The following is a 22,183-nucleotide window of genomic DNA, read 5'->3' as shown; positions in this document are numbered from 1 at the left end:
CTCCCCCTTCATCTGCCTTAAATTGCATTGCAACAAGCTGGAAATAAAGATGACAGAAAATGTCAATTGCTTCTCTGCATTTAGTTGCAATCTAAATGCCAATTTGTTCAGGGTTTGTATCTGGTTGAAGCTCTGCAGAGCAACTCCCCAGAATATCTGAGGATTGGCAGGGATGTTTTGACAGCACTATGCACAAAGATTTCACAAGCTGATCCTCAGAACCTTCTGATCCAAGCAAACACACTCATAAATGGTACTTACGTGGTCAGCAGAGTCCTTAAGCCTCAACTGACGGAGATGAGGAGGAAAGAAAATGGAGACAGAATAAGGGGATGGTGATGACGGATTATTAACACATTCATACGTGAGGTTTGGCACTAGCAAGATCCAAATAATATGTATCATTCTTCCACAAACGTGTCCCTAAAAATGTACAAACTTTAGACCCTGGTATTAAACTTGCTTTCTCCTTTCTTAATTCCCATCACAAAACGAAGTAAGACAGTTTGCCTTTTCAACTTATGCAAAACGACTACAGCTGCAAATCTAAGTATACCTAGGCATCCTTCATCAAAACCAATGGGAATTAGGACAAACTAGACATGTATCAGGTGGCTTAAGGCATCTATTACATCTGGTGCAGGGGTTGCTGCCTTGGTATCTTTGATGTTTTAAACAAATCTCAGAATCCTTCATTATTTACCTTCACTATTTACTGAGGAATTGAAATGAGCTAGCAAGATGGTGGTGCATATTCAATTTTAAATTTGGTGTTTTTTTTAATAGTTATACTGACAACTTCAGCGTACTATAATCTTTCCCTTACATCAGAGGAACCTCTATTGTAGGAGCATCTCTGTGAAATCTGCTGCAGCTAAATGTTTGAATTTATGAAACTGCTACCTTCCAGATAAAAACAGTTCTCTGCTAAAACAGCCCAATTGCTTCTTAAGTATTTAGTGTCACTGAGTAAGATGAATGGATTTTAGGAAGCCAAAGGCCTTAAAAAAAAAAAGATTCATCTGCTGCTACTGCTTAGGAGAGATATAACCAATGCAAGCAGAGCTATTGTTGGCAGTTAATATTTATATTGCCTACAATGTCATTATAACATTTCTTTTTAGGTTTTATCGTGACTTTTTGTAGCTACTGTCTTTATGACCAAGTCTACAGTTCTAGTAAGAGCACCATGAAATAGATTAGTCTGATCAGGACTACTCTAAGACTTATTTTCTGCCCTGTTTGCAAACTACTGCACTGAAGTGCTGCCCTAGCACCCACATATGTGCCTGCTGAATGCACATTCTTCACTTTAGCTGTCAAATTGTTTTTAGAGCAGTAAATCTCATGTGGATCTTGTTAATGAAGCCAAACTGAATAGTCACAGAACTGTCTTTCCAGAAGAAAAGTTGCTACCCAGGACCTGTTTTTCAGAAAGGCAACAGCTGATTTATAGTTTTATTTCTGTGTCTGTCTTATAAGCTGATGTCAATCAGTGTAGATACAGGGCATACAACAAATATCCTCCAGATGTTTTGGACAATTCTCACAAATTCCAAAGGGATTTCAGAAGTCATATTTCAGAACCAGAACGTGCCACGTTGCCTACTTCTGGTGTAGGCAATTCTGTATGTTCTTATTTTATCCTAAGTAAAATGCTTTTCTAACCTGACAATTAAAATAAGTAAAATAGGGTCAAGTATGTGCTACGGTACAAAAATATCCTATATCTTGGAATCTTGAATACAAATCAAAATCTCCAAATATGGCTAAAAATATAAAAATATATTGAAACACAAAGCCCAGGGGGAAATTGAAGTTCATATAATTGGGATGGAACACAGCAGTGCAATTTCTCTGATATTGGGAATCCAAAGTTACTTAGTACATTTAACCACTGTATTAGAAAAGGGCTGTTTCAACTTAGAAAACACCTAGAAAAGCAGAATATGTTTGTGTGGTAAACCCTACAGCAGAGAGTACTGCTCTAGCAACATATAAAGGCAAATTCTTGAGATAAAGTCATGCTTGTCTGTTTGTGTAGGACACAATGATTGCATCTGTCCTGCTAGCTATTTATCAGCTGGAGGTAGAGGTACAGGGCAGAAATTTACTGAAGTATAAAGTTCTCTGACAGAGCAATCAGTTATTGAATTCAAATGAAAGAAGGAATATATAGTACATTTCAACTCTCCCTTCTATTAATTTTAAACTCAGAATGAAGAAAAGTATATGTGGAAGATGTCCCTCTAAATATTCTTGACCAATGTGTAGCAGGGAGAGGAGGGAAAAAGGAAGTGAATGACAGGACAGCAATAATATTTATCAACACAACATGAAAGCTGAATGCATCTCTGATGATTAAGCATGTCTTCTTCATTACAGGTAGGAAAAGCAGACTCAGTGACTTGATGTCCAGTTAAGGCAAGGATAGAAAAAAGCAGTTAATAATTGTATCAACCAGACTCAACAGAAAGGAATGATGGATGGAGACACCATGACACACAGCAAAAACTCTAAGTGTGATGAATGCCTACCCAAGTTTCCAACCAGACTCACACAAGAAGCTTATGGATATTTTATTTATTACTGGATAGTATGCAGGTTCAAGAGCAAAGCTGAGAATGGCAAAAGTGCGGGTCTTTCAAACAATTAAAGCTTAGACAGTTCCAATCCCTCCCCCCAGAGTCAGTAAGAGCCCACTCCCTGCAGCCTGCAGGTGTTCCTAACGGTTCCTGCCGGTCTTTGGAAAAGTGTCCTTGAACAAGCGAGATAACCCAAATAGACATTCCAAAGTCTCTACATCAGTGCCTGGTACAAAGAACAAGAGCAGCCCCCTCCCGAACAGTAACACGTGTCAGCACCAGCATGGCATGGGAACTGGTTATGATGTTCACAGGAACATGGAACAGGAACCATGACATTCTGCCCCCCTAGAAAAAAAAATAAACTACAAAACAGTGAATCACAAGGGAAATCAGAGATGGGGTTTAGCAGGATAAGCAAGATGAAATTGGCGAACTAAATCAGGAGCGCTAACATTTTGAGCAAGCACCCACTCAGGATGGGGAAAATGCTTCCAGCAAACAAGATATTGCAGGGAGCCTCGAAACCGATGGGAGTCAAGGATCTCTTTCAATTCAAAGTGTTGGTGTCCATCAATCATGATTGGAGGTGGTGGGGGTTGGAGAAGGGTGCCAGTGGTCAGAAGCGCGAAACAGCTTTAACAAACTGCAATGAAAAACAGGGTGAAGGCATTTCAAATTGTGATGCAATTGAAGTTTAACAGTCATAGGATTGATAATGTCAATAATGGGAAAAGGACTGAGTTTAGGTGCCAGTTTCTTAGAAGGTTGGGAAGATCTGATGTACTTAGTGGAGAGACAGACTTTGTCACCAATTTGAAAGTCTAGCTGTGGAGAATGGTTTCAGTCTGTGTATTTTTTATAGGTGGCCTGAGCATCAGCAAGAGCTTGTTGAATAACTGGCCAAGAGGCAGAAATGCAGGCTCCCAGTCAGCAGGAGAGCCTGCTTGAGAAGGGGGTTGTGGCAACTCAGGAATGGGAACAAAGTGCAGTCCATTGACAACCTCAAAAAGGAGTTTTTCCAGTGCTTTGATGAACAGCATTATTATAAGCAGCTTCAGCAAAGGGAAGTAGATCAGCCCAATCATCCTGATGGTAGTTAATGTAAGCTCTAAGAAACTGTTCTTAAACAGAGTTAAGAATCTCAGAATTTCCATCAGTCTCAGGATGTGAGGCTGTAGATAAGCCCTGTTTGGTGCCCAGTAACTTCATGAAAGATTTCCAAAAGTGAGAAGTAAACTGCGATCACACATGTAGGACATCCGTGTAAACAGTAAATGTGGTGTAAAAACAGTTTGGCTAACTGTTGAGTGGTTGGTAAAGAAGCACAAGGAACAAAGTGGGTTTGCTTTGCAAAGAAATCTTTTACCACCCAAATAACTGTCTTTTTCTGGCTGGGAGGTAAATCCATAATAAAGTCCATTGAAATTTTCTCCCAGGGTTTGGTAGGGTTTGCTACAGGTTGGAGGAGACCCTGTGGTTTACCCCCTTTGCGCTCAGACATAGCACAAACTGGGCAGGTGGCCACATATTCTTTTACATCAATTCGCAAAGTTGGCCACCAAAATTGCCTTCGTACAAGGTGTAGGGTTTTTACAAATCCAAAGTGACCTGCCATCTTACGGTCATGCGACCGCTGTAAGATTTCAGAATGCAAAGTCTCAGAAACGTACAACTTAGAGTCTGCCCAGCAGAAACCATCAGAAGTTGACACTTTGTCCCTGTTAGCTTGCAACCAAGGATCAGATTTCGAAGCGTGAAGAAAGTCAGCGTGCAATTGAGCAGGTACTTCCGCTTTTCCACTGCAGGGCTCAGGTTGCTGGTGCTGCGTTTGGCTTCTAGTGACAGCTGCCAAACACAGTTGTGATTTTGTTAATACAGTGTCAACAATGTTGGGTTGCTGAGTATCATTTTGAGGCAAACGAGAAAGTGCATCAGCTAAAAAGTTACATTTGCCAGGGAAATATTTAAGTTGAAAATTAAAATGACTAAAAAACTGAGCCCAGAGAACTTGCTTGGGGCTAAGCCGCCGTGGTGTGCGAAGAGCTTCCAAATTTCTATGGTCAGTCCAAACTTCAAAAGGAAATTTGGTTCCTTCCAGTAGATGGTGCCAGTTCTCTAATGCAGCTTTAACGGCAAATACTTCTTTCTCCCAAACGTGCCAACGGCGCTCAGTGTCAGAAAACTTTTTGGATAAATAAGCACAAGGTCTCTGTTTGCCTGAGGGGTCCTTTTGAAGTAGAATAGCCCCAACAGAAGTATCTGAGGCGTCTACTTGCACAACAAAGGGACGATTGGGGTCTGGATGTTGCAATACAGGCTCCGCAATAAACAAAGCTTTGAGCTTGTCAAATGCAGCTTGGCAGTCTGGGGACCAGTTAAGTGAGGCACCAGAGGCTTTAACTTTACGAGTCTCCCCTTGGCCTTTAGTTTTCAACAAGTCAGTGAGTGGCAGGGCAATCTCTGCAAATCTCTCGATGAACTGTCTATAGAAATTGGCAAACCCCAGAAAACTCTGTAGCTGCTCGCGGGTGTGAGGTTGACCCCAATTCGCCACGGCTTTCACTTCGGCTGGGTCCATTTCAATGCCCTGCACTGACAGCCGGTATCCCAAATAATCTAGCTGTGATTTGTGGAATTCACACTTAGAGAGCTTGGCATATAGTTTCGCTGCTCTAAGCTTGGCAAGCACTTGCCTGAGCAAGACTTCATGTTCCTCCTCTGTCTCTGTGTATATTAATACATCATCTAAATAGACCAATACTCCTTTATATAGATGGTCATGGAGAACCTCGTTAATGAGTTGCATAAAGACTCCAGGAGCCCCTGAGAGTCCGAACGGGAGAACCTTATATTGGAAGGATCCCAAAGGACAATTGAAAGCAGTCTTCCATTCATCCCCCTCCTTGATGTGAACACGGAAATATGCCTCCCTTAAGTCCAATTTGGAAAAATTTTCTCCTTAGCCAAATGAGCTAGCATACCCTTCATTAATGGTAAGGGGTACTTGGAAACGGTGGAAATGGCATTCGTGCCTCGGTAGTCCATGCAAAGTCTAAGAGTCCCATCCTTTTTCTTATGGAATAAAACTGGCGTTTCCACAGAGGAATTGGCGGGCTCAATGAAGCCGCATGCCAAATTGTCAATAAACTCATGCAAAGCTGCCAGCTCCTTTTGGGTCATGGGATAGATTTTGGGCTTGGGTAGCTTTGCCTCTGGGTCTAGTTCAATGGCACAATCAGTCTTACAGTGGGGATGAAGCTGGTCTGCCTCTGCTTCTCCAAATACATCTGCAAAATCCGCATACTGGGGAGGCAATCCCTCAAGTTGTGCTGGCGCTGTCATTGCTTGATCAACCCCCACCTTGCAGACTCGAGTCATAATAAGACACTGCCTCTGCACAGCCATTATAAAATCCATCTCTAAATGTCACAGTTCTGTACTCCCAGTTGTCGTAAGGGTTCTGGTATTTTAGCCAAGGCATGCCCAAGATGACACAAGGACTGCCCGCAAGAGCCACCACAAACTTTAATGTCTCTATATAGCTCCCCACTTGCATTGTTACAGTCCCGGTAAAGTGGGTGGCTGGGCCCGCTCCAGCCTCTGAACCATCAAGCTGTGTAAAAATCAGAGGGCACTTAAGGGGAAATGTTGGTAGGTCCAAGGCTGCCACCAATTTAGGGTGGATCAAACAACATGAGCAGCCAGAATCCACTAGTGCCCAAACTTCAGCATTTTTCGTTTGGGACTTCAGTCTGACTTTTAACATCGAAGTGGGACAGTCACCATGGAGTCTTTGCGCCTGTCCTCTGCTGCCTGCTCACTGGCGCTTTTCACAGCAGGCAGCTGGAGTTTCCCGCCAGTTCCTTGGGTTCAGGCTCAGACTCCCCGGAGAAATACACAAAATCCTCATTGTCGACATCACCTCTGGCCAATCTGGCCCTGTGTACTACTGGTGGTGATTTCGTAGGCACCCTTCCATGTTTGGGATCAGGTTTGGGCTTTGGACAACTGGCCACCCAGTGTCCCTCCTTCCCACAACGTAGGCACTGCCCCTTTGCATAGCGGTGACTCCTCTCTTCCTCCCAAAGCTTTGGGGCTCCCTTGGTGGTGAGCTGGTCCCCTCTGAGAGTTCAGGTACTTGGATAGGACTGCTCAGCCTTTCGGGCTTGTAAATAGGTAAATTTGGCAGTTTTGGCTTTTCTGGCCAGGCAGATCCAATCATAAAGAGAAGTGAGATCGTCTCGGCCTAAAGCCCAACACAATATGTCACTGGAAAGACCTTCTTTAAAATACTCAACTAAGGTGGACTCTGACCCATTGGTAATTTTATTGGCTAGAGCTTTAAACTCTAAGGCATAGTTAGCTACTGACATCTGGCCCTGGGAGAGCTCTTTCAAGGCTTTCTTAGCCCGTTCTTTTGCCAGGGGATCTTCAAAATGCATCTTCAATGCCCACATGAAATCACCAACGGTGTCCAGAGCAGGCACGTCAGCATCGCACAGCTGGATGTACCAGTCTGCCGCCCGCCCTTGAGCCAGGCTGCAATTGCATTGACCTTGGATCTTTTGTGCGGAAAATACATCCTGAAATCCCTCATATAGTTCTTTGTGTTGGTGAGGAAAAATGCCAGTTTCGTTGGGTCCCCATCGAATTTAACTGAAAGCTCTCTAAAACCCCTGCTGGGGCCGGGTGTCACAGAGACAGGGGCCGCAGGAGCTGAAGCTGCAGCAGCAGATGCCCCATCGCTCCAGGTCACGGAGGGTCGAGTTCTACGTGGTGGGGATCCCGCCCCCCATCGCAGCCTGTCCCTGCCCCATTGTTGGTCTGCTAGCCGGTACAGGTGAGGGTTGTTGGTAGCTGTCCTCCCCCCACTTCACTAAGCTATCCATCGACATGGAGAGATTTTTTAACAAGTCCTCTATAGATTCCATTTTTGCTTCTAGCACCCGCAGTCTCTGGGGAGTTGGTGAGTCCCCTCTCACCTGACGTCCCAGGAGTCCGGCCAGTTTGGTAGATTCTCCCTCTGGTGTCAGTGGCACCCGGTATTTCCAAGATGTCTAGGACAATCATCTCCTGAGGGACTCCAATGGGCCCGGTCCTCCCTCTAGCACCCCACTGGTCTCCGCCTCCCCTGAGTCCAATTCCGCTCCTTCATCTGGGGAGGTGCACTGAATGGCTGGTGCCTGGGATGGTTCAACCGGGACGTCTTGCCCTTCGCCTCGCTCCTCAGGTTTAGGGCCAGAGCTGGAGGGCTCCTTTGGCACTTCCGTGGTTCGGGTTGCCGTGGCCATCGTCAACTAAAATTCTTCGCAATAATATTCTCTTGGTAGGAGTTAATGAATTAGAGATTCTCAGCTTTATGTGATGAATGCCTACCCAAGTTTCCAACCAGACTCACACAAGAAGCTTATGGATATCTGATTTATTACTGGATAGTATGCAAGTTCAAAAGCAAAGCTGAGAATGGCAAAAGAGCAGGTCTTTCAAACAATTAAAGCTTAGACAGTTCCAATCCCTCCCCCCAGAGTCAGTAAGAGTCCACTCTCCGCAGCCTGCAGGTGTTCCTAACAGTTCCTGACGGTCTTCGGGAAAGTGTCCTTGAACAGGCGAGATAACCCAAATAGACATTCCAAAGTCTCTACATCAGTGCCTGGTACAAAGAACAAGAGCAGCCCCCTCCCGAACAGTAACACGTGTCAGCACCAGCATGGCATGGGAACTGGTTACGATGTTCACAGGAACATTGGAACAGGAAACATGACACTAAGTCTCATATTAATCTAATGTTCCATTGTTATGGAACATTCAGACTTCTCTTTAAAGGAAATGGCTGCTCAGAAGTCATCACTGTATGCACTAACAACTGTTGGTGATAAGGAGGAGAGTACCTGCTCAGCCCTATCAGCAACTGAACTGGAAGAAGAAACTGAAATTCCCCTGAGAGACTGGGAAGACTGGAATCTTTGCATAGAGGGTAAGCATCAAGCACAAGGCAAAATGTAAACAGACTTCTTGGAAAAAAATGTCTCTTATATGATAAACAACTAGATGAGAGGAATAGTCCAGAGAAGCTCTGATTATAACAGCTTCCAAAATGAACACTGTCAGATCCTGGAAACAAAGCCATAAATTTGTTCCAGTTCCTGTGTTTATCTCAAGTGCTCAGCTCTAGCAATTTCAGAGAGCTCTTCTAACTACACTCTGGAACTTTTGAATTTGCTTTGCTTTGTTTTGCCTTGATACCAGGATTTCTAATCCCTGAGTTACTTTGATGATTTTGCTTTCACCTGTGTTGCTACCTACTCTGTCCATGAGAATGTCTGAGTTTAATCTGAGTTTAATCTCAACTGATTATATGCTGTGAGTTTATTCTGTCTCCAACTCTGTTAACCAGATCAGATAATTTTATTCCTGGTGATATTGGTGTCCTCCAGATGTTCTGAGACTGGAATGTTTTTGATTCTTTGCAAGAAATTCTGGGAGTTCCAGCCCTATCACACCTGGAGCATGCTAGGTTAGAAAAGACTCAAATCTTGTGGTGTAAGGTTAATTACAAATAAAAGCCTTGTTTTAAAAATATAAATGGTCTATCATGAGACAAGAGCAGAATACATTGGTGGAGTGGGTGAAGGAGGTAGCACAACTTGACAGGCTTTGAAGTATCACAGGAAATTTCCCTAATTATGTGGGCTGGGGTGTTGCTGTCCAATGTATCTGGAGGGCAATAGACTAGGGAGGGATGTTTTATAGATTCAAATGTCTCTTAAGTCTATTTGGACACATACATCCCCACCCAAAGACACATAAGTAAGGCATTTCAGGATCAATTGTGGGTGCATGATCTCTGCAGGAATAAAAATTGCCTAATCTATCTAACCAGGTTTTGCAATCTTCCCAACATTCTAGAAGGCAATATTATCTGAATGGTTTTCTGGCTTCATGACTGTTCTGAGGCAGCTGGATCATGTACATTATACATTGCTGCACCTTAGCCTTCAAGCCTTTCACCTGACAGTGCCTGCAGCTTTTCCATCTGTCTGGTTATCATCCAAGAACACCGCCCATATAAAAAATGGCAAGTGCCTTCAGGAAGCACAGATTATTATTTTATTTATTTATTTATCAAATTTCGTCACCGCCCATCTCCCTCAAAAGAGGTAATTCCCATCCACAGCAGCTGATTCCTTGGATGAGATCCAGAATTATCCTGCAAAGTGAGTTGACTTATTCATTTGCTAGGAATCCCTTGCTGTTTAAATACATCCCCAGTTTAGCCCTTATATTTCTACAAGAAACAATGACTGGAGATAAACCGGAAAACACCCTAACAAATGTCTGTGAACAGTAAGCATGAAGCCTCTTTCTAGAAAATTAATATTTTCTTCTAATATTAATGTTAGCTCTTGTCTAGTAAATAGGACAATAGAAAGGTCTGCAAGGCATGGTTGTAGATTATTATACTGTGCCTCCCTCTGCTGAAGGAAAGGTATATACAGACTGCATCCTCTTTCAAGAAATGAAATGCAGGACATATCCATTAAGGATAATCAGAGGAACACATGTAGTATTTTACATCAAAGTTGAAGAAATCTAACTTCGTTCTAGTGCTGGCTGTTTCTGCATAGACTCCTTCACTTTCTTATACAAAATCTGCTGGTTCAATGGTTCTAATTAAATTATTTCATCCATAGGAGATTAACCATATAGCTTACTGAGTGCCAAATCTTTAGCCCTAGAGAAAGATACCAAACTGATGAATTTCATTAGCTAAAGGGACAACTTTCTCAGAGAAAAATCACTGTGCAGCTTCCCAAATATGAAAACTTGAAAAGATTCATAGAAACTCTGATCATCTAAACCAAGAAGTATAATCCTGTGCTAATAGGTTGTTGTTTTATTTCTCCTCCTTACTTCTTAGGCTGGGCTTTATCTTCCAATGTATGAAAAGTGTGTGTGATTTATTTTCTTATTTTTTGCTGTGCTTTGCTCCATGTCGAGAGAGAGATAAATAATTCAGCTATACTCAGGAAGCAAATCAATTAGTCAATGCAGTTCTCCTGTAATTCTACTGGGTGCCATTAAAAAATCTAGCTCACAACTGATCACCCCTACCTTGCAACCGTAGAAGCCCCAGGAACTACACACTTTTTTCAGCATGAATCCTCCCCTCCCCACTCGCTGCCACCCAAGAAGAATTCTGTCTTAGTAGATAGAAAAATTACAACAAATAGTTCAAAACTAAGACTTTGTTTCTTCTTCATTTCAGTGACACTGTGAGTATAGTACTTACACTAAGCAAGTCCTGACAAGATACTAAGTTCCAAAGAGATAATATGCAATGCTTATGTTACCCTGGTTCCTGGAGTGCTGGATTACATTAAGAAGGGGCTTAGACTTCATGAAAACCATTTTATTCTAGCCAACTTTCTTTATTGCTTTCATCTCAAAAAGTTTTCTGATTTGACAAGTCATGTCAATCAAATATAACAAAACCTTATTAATACTTGTAGTAAAATGGAGAACCACCAATAAAGCATAAATTTGTTTCCAGGATACTACTGAAAGATCCCAGACTTTCCATTTAGGATGACTTAATTAACAGTTAGAAGGCAATTCTAAAACTCATTTAGTCCATTTTTAGCAAAATTAGCAACATTTAATAACACTTAACCTTTTGGATGTGTTATTCAAAAAGCCCATTTAGTTGTATTTTCCTTAAACGTATTCCAACAAATTAATTTCTTTAGATTAATCCTATCCTCTTATTTGTTACTTGAATTCCATTATTTGAGTTTATACTGGCAATCTCTAGTTACATGGTGCTGTATACCACATACTGTGCAGTTGGCCCTAAACTCTAAATTTATTTATTTATAGTAAATGTAAAGAATCTGTGGTCCTCTAGATGTTTTTGGACTATAACTTCCATTATCCATGACCAATAACTCTGCTGATTATCTCAGAGGGGATCTAAGAGTTCAGCATCATCTGGGACCTTAGGTTTCCCATTTGTGTCAGAATTTTAACCACTCTCGTGAGCCAAAAAGTCCCTGACATGCAGGCATTTCTGCAAATAAGTATGCACATTCATTCACAGCGGACTATACCTGGGACTCTGCTACCATGACATCTTTGATGACATATGGTCCAACTGGCTCATTGTTCTCCATCTTTACATAGGTGACTTGGTAACCTCGAATTTGGCCATGCTGTTTGTTGGAGATGGGTGATTTCCAGGAAACACGAATCGCTGTTGAGTTCACTGACTCTACCTCTACTTTCCGTGGGGGAGCACTGGGCACTGCAATGTACATGGGAAAACTTAGTCAGAGCAAATCATCATGTTGCATCTAACAGTGGTACCTTAATGGCTTAAAGTGATTGCTTTCTCCAATTCCCACTCTCCAAATAGTTTTCTCAGGAACAAGTATTTCTGTACATGTATGTCCATATACATAGACTTGTCAGATTCCAAAGATTAACGAAGAGTAAATGGCACATATTTACAGTATCTTCAATGGCCTAGACTATCTGTTATTATAAGAAGTATACTGTTATTATAAGAAGACACAAAGCTTTCCTCAGAATGGTTCCCACCTTTCTCTATATACACATTAAGGAGTGAGCAGAGAACAGGAACAGATTTATTAAGAGAAAAGAGGCACTTAGAAGAATGTCTTAAGGTCAGCTGCTCTACTGCCTAGAGCAAGAGGCAGTTCTGAAGACTGAGGTTCCTGCTTGTGCCTTCAGGTTATAGAGTACTTTTCAATAAAGTGAAAAATGAGAGTTGCCTGAAAAATCTCAATTTTCTTGCAAGGAGGCGCTTTCTCATAAGTCAGTGTATAACCTATTTACCATTTGGAAAAATCACATTCTAATTATTCTGGGTTTTGTCTTACATTGAAAGACAAAAATATCAATGCAAATAAAAAAAGAGCACAGAGGGAAGGGATGGAGAAATGCTCTCTCAAAGAAGCTTCTGCTTTTACATATGAATAGGGCAATGTGTTCATTTTAGAGAGTCCTCTTGCCATATTGCTACTCAGCATTAGCTTGGAAGGCCAGAACAGCATTCTACTTCTGCAGAAGCAATCCATGGCATGCAAAAGCACACAGTGCCCCAATTGTCAGTATAATAGGAGGTTAATTGAAGACTGGGAACTAGGTGAAATTTGCAAGAATGATTCCATACAAAGATATGGCTGGGTGGCAGTTGCTCAGCCTTAGGCAACAGATTATTTTCTCACTCCTAATTGTAGATAGTTACTTGAAGAGGAGCATCAAGGGAAATAATGAGTTACCAAAGGAAAGGAGGAAGACAGAATGGGGAATGAGGTATGTTCTTCAGGCTTTGCAAAAAGTAAGTGGAAAGTAAATATAACAACAATATCTTAACTAATTGACCTTTTTTCTTATTAGAGTCAGTTATGCCTTGGATATTGCTTGTGACAGCTCGGCAAGGCCCAGCTATCATGAATCTTACCTACAGAGCCTTATGCTAGTGGCAACTATCTGGGGATTGACTTATGTTGGGTTAGTACAAGTCACTCCAATTATAAAGAGTGTATTAACTACCAAATATATCTCAAGATACAAAATGGATTTCACCCCACCTTACCTGCTATCCATGAAATATCAGTGTATTGGAAGCTTTCAAAATCACTCCTGACAGAGCCTACCTGAAATAGCCAACTATGCAGCCCTCAGATTAATGTTTCAAGTTTGCTGAGACATTTCTAGGGTAGTAGCTTCCCTCTAGCTAAGGCTTTGCTAAATTAGAACTAAAGCAAACAAATCAAGCAGCAGAACACGCAGACACGCTTCCTTTCCTTGGAAACAGTCCATGAACACGACTATGCATCATTTCCCAGAATCGCAGCAATACAAGGAATAATACAGCAGAGGCAGTAAAACCAAAGAATGCCTGCTCTCAGTTTAAGAGAGGCTCTCTTCCTCTTGTGTCTGCCTATGGCCTCTCTGGTCTTTTGAGGCTAGAATGTAACATAAGAAGTGTCAGTCACTCTGAGTACAGTCAATTTTTAGAGATGAGACTTAAGTTGAAATGACATAACTGACCAGTCTAGCTAATGCAATCCAATGTTTTGCTTCCGTGTGTCCCTGACAGAGTTACTCATGAGATACAAAAAGAAGCAGATCTGAACAGGCAGCAGCGTTCTGCCCATCAGGACTCATCCATAAACCCCACATGCAAGAGACCCTTATTACTTATTGATTTACCTCAGTCTTCATATTCTAATCTAAACAGATTACAAAGGAGCTGCCCTAGTTTTTAAAAATTGTGCACATAGTTGTTTGTATATTGTAGAGTAAGGTTCACAGTTCATTCCTAAGAAACAAACATGTAACAATCAAGAGAGTCCTTGTTACCTTTGGCCATGTGTCAGAACCTACCGTCTTCATCAGTGCGAACCGAGACAGGGATGCTCTCTGGTCCAGGACCAACATCTGTGTGAGCCCTCACCCAAACTTTGTACTCTGTCCATTTTTCCAAGTTGGTGATCTCCCAGCTGGAATGCTCATGTCCAATGCCCTTAACCACATGCTTGGTGCTGTCCTCTCCTTCCACTGCCTGGTATGCGATGGAATATTGCGTGATGACTCCATTGCGGCTCTGAGCCGGTGGTGGTACCCAACTTACCCGGATGGTGGTAGAGCTGATGCTTACACATGTGACCTCTTGGGGTGGGGCAGAAGGGGCTAGGTATAAATAAATGAAGTGGGAAGATGTAGGGAAATGGTTGGGCAAAACGTATCATGTACAGTGAGATCTTACCCAGCCAACAGAGATTCTCCTAATGTAGAACAAAGTCTGCATTTCTTTGTTATTTAAAAAATATATGCACAGTAATTAGGTCTATGAAAGACAATGTATGCACAAATGCACAGGATCTAAAAAACCAGTTGTGCTTACCATAGTAAGTGTGCCATGTAGAGAAAAGAAAATTGGAAATCACAGGACTTAGATTATACTTAGAAGAGAATAGGAGAGTAGAAATCAACAAGGAAGAACCTGAGATCTGAAAAAGATAACAAACCAACTAAGAATAATGTTGCATCACCTTTAAATAATTCAGTGATATCCTTTCTGAGGAGTGGTATTTGGGCAATAGTTTGCCTGGATAATTTTGCTTAAACTGGTTAGTACATAATCCTGGAATACAAAGTCTACTGAATCTGATATATAGCTCCACAGCTTTGAAATTCCTGAGTACAGCAAATTTACTTTAGTGTAAAACTTCTGATCTAGTCACAACACTGACAAACATTACTGAACAATACGTGAAATCTTACTTTAATATGGCAGGAAAAAAAAATAGATCCAGGGAAGGGCTCAGAGAATTGGAAAAAAATAAGAAATTGGATTTCATGGAAGAATGGCTAAGCTACATCAGGAAGTCAAACTAAGAAAAAAAACGTTTCAAGAAATGAAGACATTTTAAAACTTTTACCACAAGTACTACTTGTCTGCTTAATGTCAACTATCTGAAATAATTTCTCAGTTGTCAGACTGTTCTTTCTAAATGTAACAAATGTGAAATAGGAGCTGGACATAAAACCAGGTGCCATATAACCACTCTCTACTCAACCAGATCAGATTATGGGAATCCTTGTAAAGCTGATTGATTGTTTCAGTTTATTAACTGGTCATGTTGGGTCCACTACTGGAGAATTTTGAAGGTATTGCAACTGTAAAAATGTAATTAAGGTAACATAGTAAGTGGTCATAAAATTCTCTTAGGAATCTCACAAAGAGGCCAAAAGTATATATTACCCATATTAAAAGATTAAGCAGTGTATGGATACCTAAGACCTGTCACAACAGGCAGATTGGTTTAGATGCCATTTTATAGTGCAGATTTTGCCCAAGTCATGAGAGATTATGCCAATTTTGATGATCAGAGGGCAGCTGATTATGAAGCTCACCTCCTCTGAACTTATAGTATTAATGATAAGCAAAAATTGATTAACATCATAACTTTATTGAATACACACCACTATATCTGAGGCTAGAGAAGTATAAAAGAGATTTGAGAAAAGGATGTACAGAAAACTGAGGAACTATGGGAAGCAATATGGATAAGAAATCTCTAAAATCAATGTTTGAAACATCAAAGTGCAACTCCATCAAAATGATTTATTGCTGATTCCTCAGTCCTCTTAAAATGCCTGATATCTAGAATATAACATCACCAGTCTACCAGTGAGGTGTAATGATACTGCTACATATATGTGGATATGATAGGAATATCCAGCAGTAGAAACTATCCAGAAACAAGAACAAATTGAGTTTTTTTCTTTTCTTTTTTAAAGTCCTTAACATCAGTAAAAGCTGGATTTTCAGCTTGGCCTGTACACGGATTCCAACAGAGATGCAGTGTTCTAATTATTTATTTATTCATTGGTGGATGCCAGAAAAAAATTTCCAAACCCTGGAAAAAAACATGGGATCCTGTCACTAGACCTATGCTATCATGATCATTCTGTTTCATTAGATGAAATCTTATGCTTTCATGAACTTATTTATTGCCTATTAGAGCTGTGTATGCTTCAGAAACAATTGGGGAGAAATACTTTAGGCCCCACACAAGTGTAGCACTTCTCTGCTCTATATTCAAATTGTCTGGATTTTTAGGGCCTCTGTTTAACCTAAAAAAGGCTGCCACTGCTTTAAGAATTACATTAAATTTAAAGAGTGGGCTCCTTAAAGCAATGTCATCTTTTGTTCAGGCTTGCATGGAAACCTGAAAAAAGTTGTGCTCCTGTAATGAATAGCCAAGAGATGCTGTTCCTGTGCAAGGCTGGAAGCACTTTTTCCTAATCATTTTGAAGCACGTACATCCCTACTATTTATTGTTTATACAACAGAAAGAAGAAAGTAGGAAGAATCCTCCACAATCATGGATGTGATCAAATGATACTCTCTGCTATATGTATCTTTCCATTATAAAATTATTCGTTTTATTATCTCTGTTCACAATAGGTTGCTTTGTATGATTGATGTCCTAGAATTCCAAGTTGTGATATTCTCCTTTTGTTGTTTCTTCTGCTCTGTACGATAAATAAAATTGTTTTAAAATGATAAAGCTCAAATGGAATAGAAATTTGGCTAGTAAAGGAAGAAAGCCAAGACAGTGAAAGTCACAGCCAAGAAGAAAGAAACATGAGGTGCCAAAAAAAGGTAGCAAATACACAGGTTCCCAGAGTAGAGATAGCTAAGCAGTTCCTTCCACAATTGACCTGTAAACAGATATTTTGGACAGTGGGCTTTGCTGAGACAATTTTTGCCTGACACTACTTGACAAAACTCTTGGCAATTAGAAAAAGGAGGAATGAAAGATGTTTAACCAAGTACAATAACTGAACCAAGTGAGGCACAACATTACTTTTAACTGCTGATAACTAATGGCTGGGTAAGAATCTCATCTGTGAAAGTGCCAATACACAAACAGCAAATTAACATTAAAAGAAGTTAAAATAAAATTCAACAATGGAAGCACAAAAAAATGCATGAGATAAAAATATATACCAACATGCACTTATATATTCTGCACAGTCAATGTCATGAGATTCACAAGTATTCATACAGGCAACATGATCACATTTGCAATGTTTAGGTTAAGATTTCCCTGAAATGTACAAAGGCCAGCAGTTCATGCTGATACAATGAATAGTGGGTCTTTAGTAAACTAATTCCAATGTATTTTTTTTTCCAGGATTGGATGAACAGATCATTCCCACACAGAAAGCTAGAAGTGGTACCACTTTGTGCAGGGGCAGCATAACAACTTACAGAATGATGAGAACATGTTTGTCAAGATCTTTCCCTTCTAATATTTAGATATAACTATGCAAAGTTCTAGCTATTTTCTTTTAGCTTTCCATTTGAGATAGGCTTGATCTAAAGTTGGTATAAAGCCTTGGAATATCAGTTCCTCAAAATGACAGCCCAGTTTCAAGTGCATAACCCATCCCATCATATTTCACTCCTTTTCTCCTGCCAGATTCCTAATAGCTTAATTATTCAAAATCCTTGTTTATAATCTTGAACCCCATGGATTAGGAAAATCAGCTAGTGGGAGAAGAATAAAACATCTACTTTCCCTACCAGTTCTCCATTCCAAAGGACCCTCTCTAGTGAGTGCTTTACACCACTGGCTTGAGCATCTGGTATGTGTATGTGTGTGAAGCAGTGTGCACCATTACGCAAAAACTACAACTTAAGTCCTTGTATCAGATGTTGGGATGCAAGTACAAATAACAGTCCTCATAATGACATTACTGCACATGTGTCATTTTGATATAATCTCAGTTTGCTGTAGATGACTATGGCCACTGAACTAATGTTAAACATAGCTAAAGTGAATGTGTAGTCTGGCTAGAGTACCTGCAATGACTTCCTTATAATTCAACCATTAAAGAAATCTCACATACTTGGACTTACAGCATAGAGCAGGACTGGAAACCTTTTAAGGATCAGAAATAAGGGAGAATAAGAACTGCTGTGGGGGAGTTAATGATGCAAAACATATATGTGGGTGTGAGTGGAATGTAGATTTTTCAGTTTTTGTTTTTTGTTTTACTTTTTAAGCTATTTTAAGTCTATTTTATGACTGACACTACAGTTTTGTGTGTTTCTTGCCTCAAAATGGTGAAAAGTCTTGCTACTATTTTTCAGCATGTTATTTCTGAATTTTGCAGTGGTCTCTGCAATATGGACATGCAACCCATCCTACATACAGCTTTGGAACAGAGATACAAGCATTATCCAAAAAAAACTAGTATCAAGGGACCTCCTCCCTCCTTCTATCTTCAATGCCAACTTAACATGCAATCTTTAGCTATAGACTGGGATCCCAAACTGCTTATAATACACTATCAGGATTATCCTCCCTTATTATGGGGTAGGCAAAATAGTTCCTCTGGGAGTTACACACACTTTTTTACGCAGCTGTAAAGTGTACTGCTGATTTTGGATGTATTTTAATTTGCAAGTGGATGGAAGTTTTTTAAAATGAAACAGTCTTGAGACACCTAATCACCTTTTATTCCGTAGAATGTTTCTGTGTCCAATGTAAATTCAGAAACAGTATTAGGAAGTAAAGATGGCAGGAAATAGCAGGCAGTGCTTTATTCTGATATTGACCCTAGCAGCCCTGAAGAAAGAGATGAACCTCTCTATCATGTCTAGTAAGTAAACCATATCTAGTAAGCCTATTTAGGATCCACTTCCCCCCCACTCTTTTGTCACCCCTCACTTTTGGACCATTCATATGATTCCCTCTTGGAATAACTCCAGATAACTCATTCTCTCTCTTATATAACATATATATTTAAAAACACCCATGCATATTTACAAACAGACCTTACTCTATCCTTTCAGTGTTGCCTCACAGTCTCTCTGAAGGATCTAGGGAAAGGTTCAGGAGACCACCAGGACTAGGATAAGGATGATATTTTAATAGGATAGAAAAACAACGTCAGGAGTCTATGAACAGTAAGAGAGACTGTGAGGCAACACTGAAAGGATAGAGTAAAGTCTGTTTGTAAATATGCATGTGTGTTTTTAAATATATATGTTATATAAGAGAGAGAATGAGTTATCTGGAGTTATTCCAAGAGGGAATCACATGAATGGTCCAAAAGTGAGGGGTGACAAAAGAGTGGGGGGGAAGTGGATCCTAAATAGGAGAAGCTGTGAAATAAATTAGTTGATAAAGCTGGACCAATCACAGCAGCTATTTAAAGAATGGACTACCCCATTATATATTTTTGTGATAGCCAAATGTGCTTACCAAGCCAAAATATTGGGCTCTAATTGCATAGGTGTAGTAATATTGCTCAATTACATACAGCCTTCTACCACAAATCACATCTAGCACAATTCACAGCTGTATTACTCTTAGTTGCTAAGGTCTGTCTGTTTTTTTCCCTCCTTTTAAGTACATTGACTGGGGAAGTACCCAATTGCTACCTATCAATTCATGTACTTCTTCAGTAGCTGCTACCAGTTCTACAAAAATCCCCATTCAGTATGTTCTCCTATGTCTAATATTTACAATACCTACATTTGGGTATAATTTGATCTAATTCATTAGTTTCCCACTAAGATTCAACAAATAGGGCTGCTGGAGTCCTTATGAGTTATATGCTAATGAGAAAATGAAAGGTAATTTCAATCACAAGTGGACCAGTTCCTCCCTGGTCTGATTCTATTTGGAAATCCACTGGCTCCACACAGAGAGCTCTGTTGTTACTGCCACCACTACTTGCTCCACATAGTCACTAAATCCTTGACAGATGGCACAAGCAGAAATGTCTCTTCCACCCCGAATGTTTTCATAAAAGCAAGCCCTCAAATCAACAGTGAAAACAAGCTTATCTCAGAACTCTTTGATAGCTTTAATCTGCTTACGTGCCACATTCTGAGCTGCCAATAAGTGAACGCTGGGCTTATACTTCACTGGGCACATGGGCTGAGAAGAGAATGAAATGCAATCCAGTGTGGGTCACCTTTTTATCTGGCCTTCTGATTAACGTTACTGTTGCCTGGTGCTGTATGCTATCAATCTGCACCATGGCACACCACACTACTTCACACAGCATATATTCCCTGCAGAATGTATTATCGATTCCCCCTACTTACAGAGCTTGGAGCTGCCCTTTTCCAAGTTAATTCACAGAGGTTTGCAACAGCAGTAACATAATGTGTATAGCACATCGATAACTGGATATCCTGGGAAGTATGGGAAAATGTGAGCAAAGGTGTTTCTCACAGGGATATGAGCACATGCAGAGCAGGGATATGCATGCACAAGGTGCAGAGACTGAATAACTAAACTTGTTTACAGTTGGAGGGTAGGAGAGGATGCACCAGTAAAACTCACAGAGAGACAGGGAATAAATCCTGTCTATTTGCTTTCCCCTGTAAATCTGTGAGTCTACCTGTTGAAAGGGAAAATATGATCTAAAAGATGAACAAGACTTACCCTGGCCAAATGGGCCCTTCTTCAGAACCATAACTGGCTTGTCACTCCTTATTTCTCTAGACAGTGGTTTTAATCTCCCCATTACCTCTCACAGTGGCAACAGCATTTCCCCTTGCTTACATTCCCATAGCCAAATAGAGACACTTACTGGACTGTGCTGTCCGGGCTTCCAAAATTGGAGTACAGACCCCTAGTCCCTGCTCAGAGCGGGCTCCTAGTTGAAACTTGTAGAGTGTATCTGGCTTGAGCCCTTCGACTGCATAAGATGAAGTCTGGTCAAATTCTACCTTATGCTGGAAAAGATAAGAGTCCCAATTGAAGAGATAGGTAAGAGTTATTTTCTTTTTATTTGGAGGGGAAGTAAGGAAAGCCATAACCTTTAATGCTTTTTCGTTCTTAAACTACTTGGGCATTAATACTTACAGATTAATCAAGTAATTATACCGTGCTAAACCCAAGTTACTGAATTTGTACATTGGTAGCAAAGTCTTGATCCTCACATTGAGGAAGCTAACAATGCACAGCCTTGTACTCTTCAGAAACAAAATATCTATTAAAAATGCAACCACAGCATTCTACAACATGTTAGTTTAAAAACGTCAGGAAAGGTCTCCCCCCTGAAAAAAGAATGTATTCCCCCCCAGCAATTTGTTATAGCTGTATGTTGAGTAGCTTTTAAATCAGTGTTTGTGCAATCGTAATATAGAAATTTATTCAATAGCTCCATACACACACACACACACACACGTTATAGGAACCCAATGCATTTTGCACTAATCTCTTAGATGTAGTGTCCAGGAAGAGGTCTTGAGTAGTACTGTGGATTCAATGATTTCATACAAGCATAGGAAAGTCATAGAAGTTAATGTTGGCCACAAAATTCAGCAAAGAGAATTATCTCATTACCTTTAACTGTTAATGTGTAGGATTGTGAAGAAAAGATATGAAAGACAAGAGTTATGCCTACCGAAAATTCAGAGTCAGAGAGGGACTTGATAGAACTTCTAGTGAACATGTCAGCTGGGCTTAAGTACCCTATTCTCCTATTATCAGCAGAAGAAACTAACAGGCATATGCAGATTTGTTTTTATTTGTATAATTCATACCATAAAATCCAGTACTATAGAATTCCAATAATTTTTAAGGCACAGAAAACACACAGCCTTGGTCTAGTATCATCCCACATAACCCTTAAAGCCATTATTTCAGATATTAGTTTACTGACAAATAAAAAGAACTTCCAGATACTGAAGACCCCCAAACATTTGTAATATGAAACAGCCTATATATGAGACAAGCTGTGGATAGTTTTCACTTCCAAACCATGGCTTAACATCATAAGGACTAGATGGACAACCTCTGAAGCTTCATCTAAACATTCATGACAAAGGGGATGCTTTCAATAATTATTCCTTATGGTCAGGAACCCAAGTGATTACAGGAGTTCTTGTTTCTCCCTCTCACACAGAATAATATATGAAAGTTCACAACTATATGACCCCTTGCTTATTCGGAAGCTATTTTCGACAACAATCTGCTGCATGTACTTACATTTGGCAAGAGTCTAACTGGTACTATAGAAAGATC

The 22,183-nt window shown here is 40.4% G+C and overlaps 1 protein-coding gene across 3 annotated transcripts in view; it reads right to left on the bottom strand.

The window, feature by feature from the left end:
* Nucleotides 1-22,183, bottom strand: part of PTPRF (protein tyrosine phosphatase receptor type F) — a 567,382-nt gene that overhangs the window by 67,121 nt on the left and 478,078 nt on the right. For 2 of the 3 annotated variants that reach the window (XM_063297776.1, XM_063297775.1), the window contains exons 11-14: nucleotides 20,745-20,889; nucleotides 14,001-14,306; nucleotides 11,696-11,889; nucleotides 262-288 (exon numbers count right to left, since the gene is read on the bottom strand). In XM_063297776.1, the coding sequence (XP_063153846.1) occupies nucleotides 262-288; nucleotides 11,696-11,889; nucleotides 14,001-14,306; nucleotides 20,745-20,889 (672 nt within the window). The remainder of the gene's footprint in view (nucleotides 1-261; nucleotides 289-11,695; nucleotides 11,890-14,000; nucleotides 14,307-20,744; nucleotides 20,890-22,183) is intronic. The other variant, XM_063297777.1, reaches the window with a different exon arrangement.

This window comes from Candoia aspera, chromosome 3, assembly GCF_035149785.1.
Source record: "Candoia aspera isolate rCanAsp1 chromosome 3, rCanAsp1.hap2, whole genome shotgun sequence".
Classification (NCBI taxonomy): Eukaryota; Metazoa; Chordata; class Lepidosauria; order Squamata; family Boidae; genus Candoia; species Candoia aspera.
Note: the sequence above shows the minus strand (reverse complement) of the source record. Positions and strands in the feature narration are given on the sequence as shown.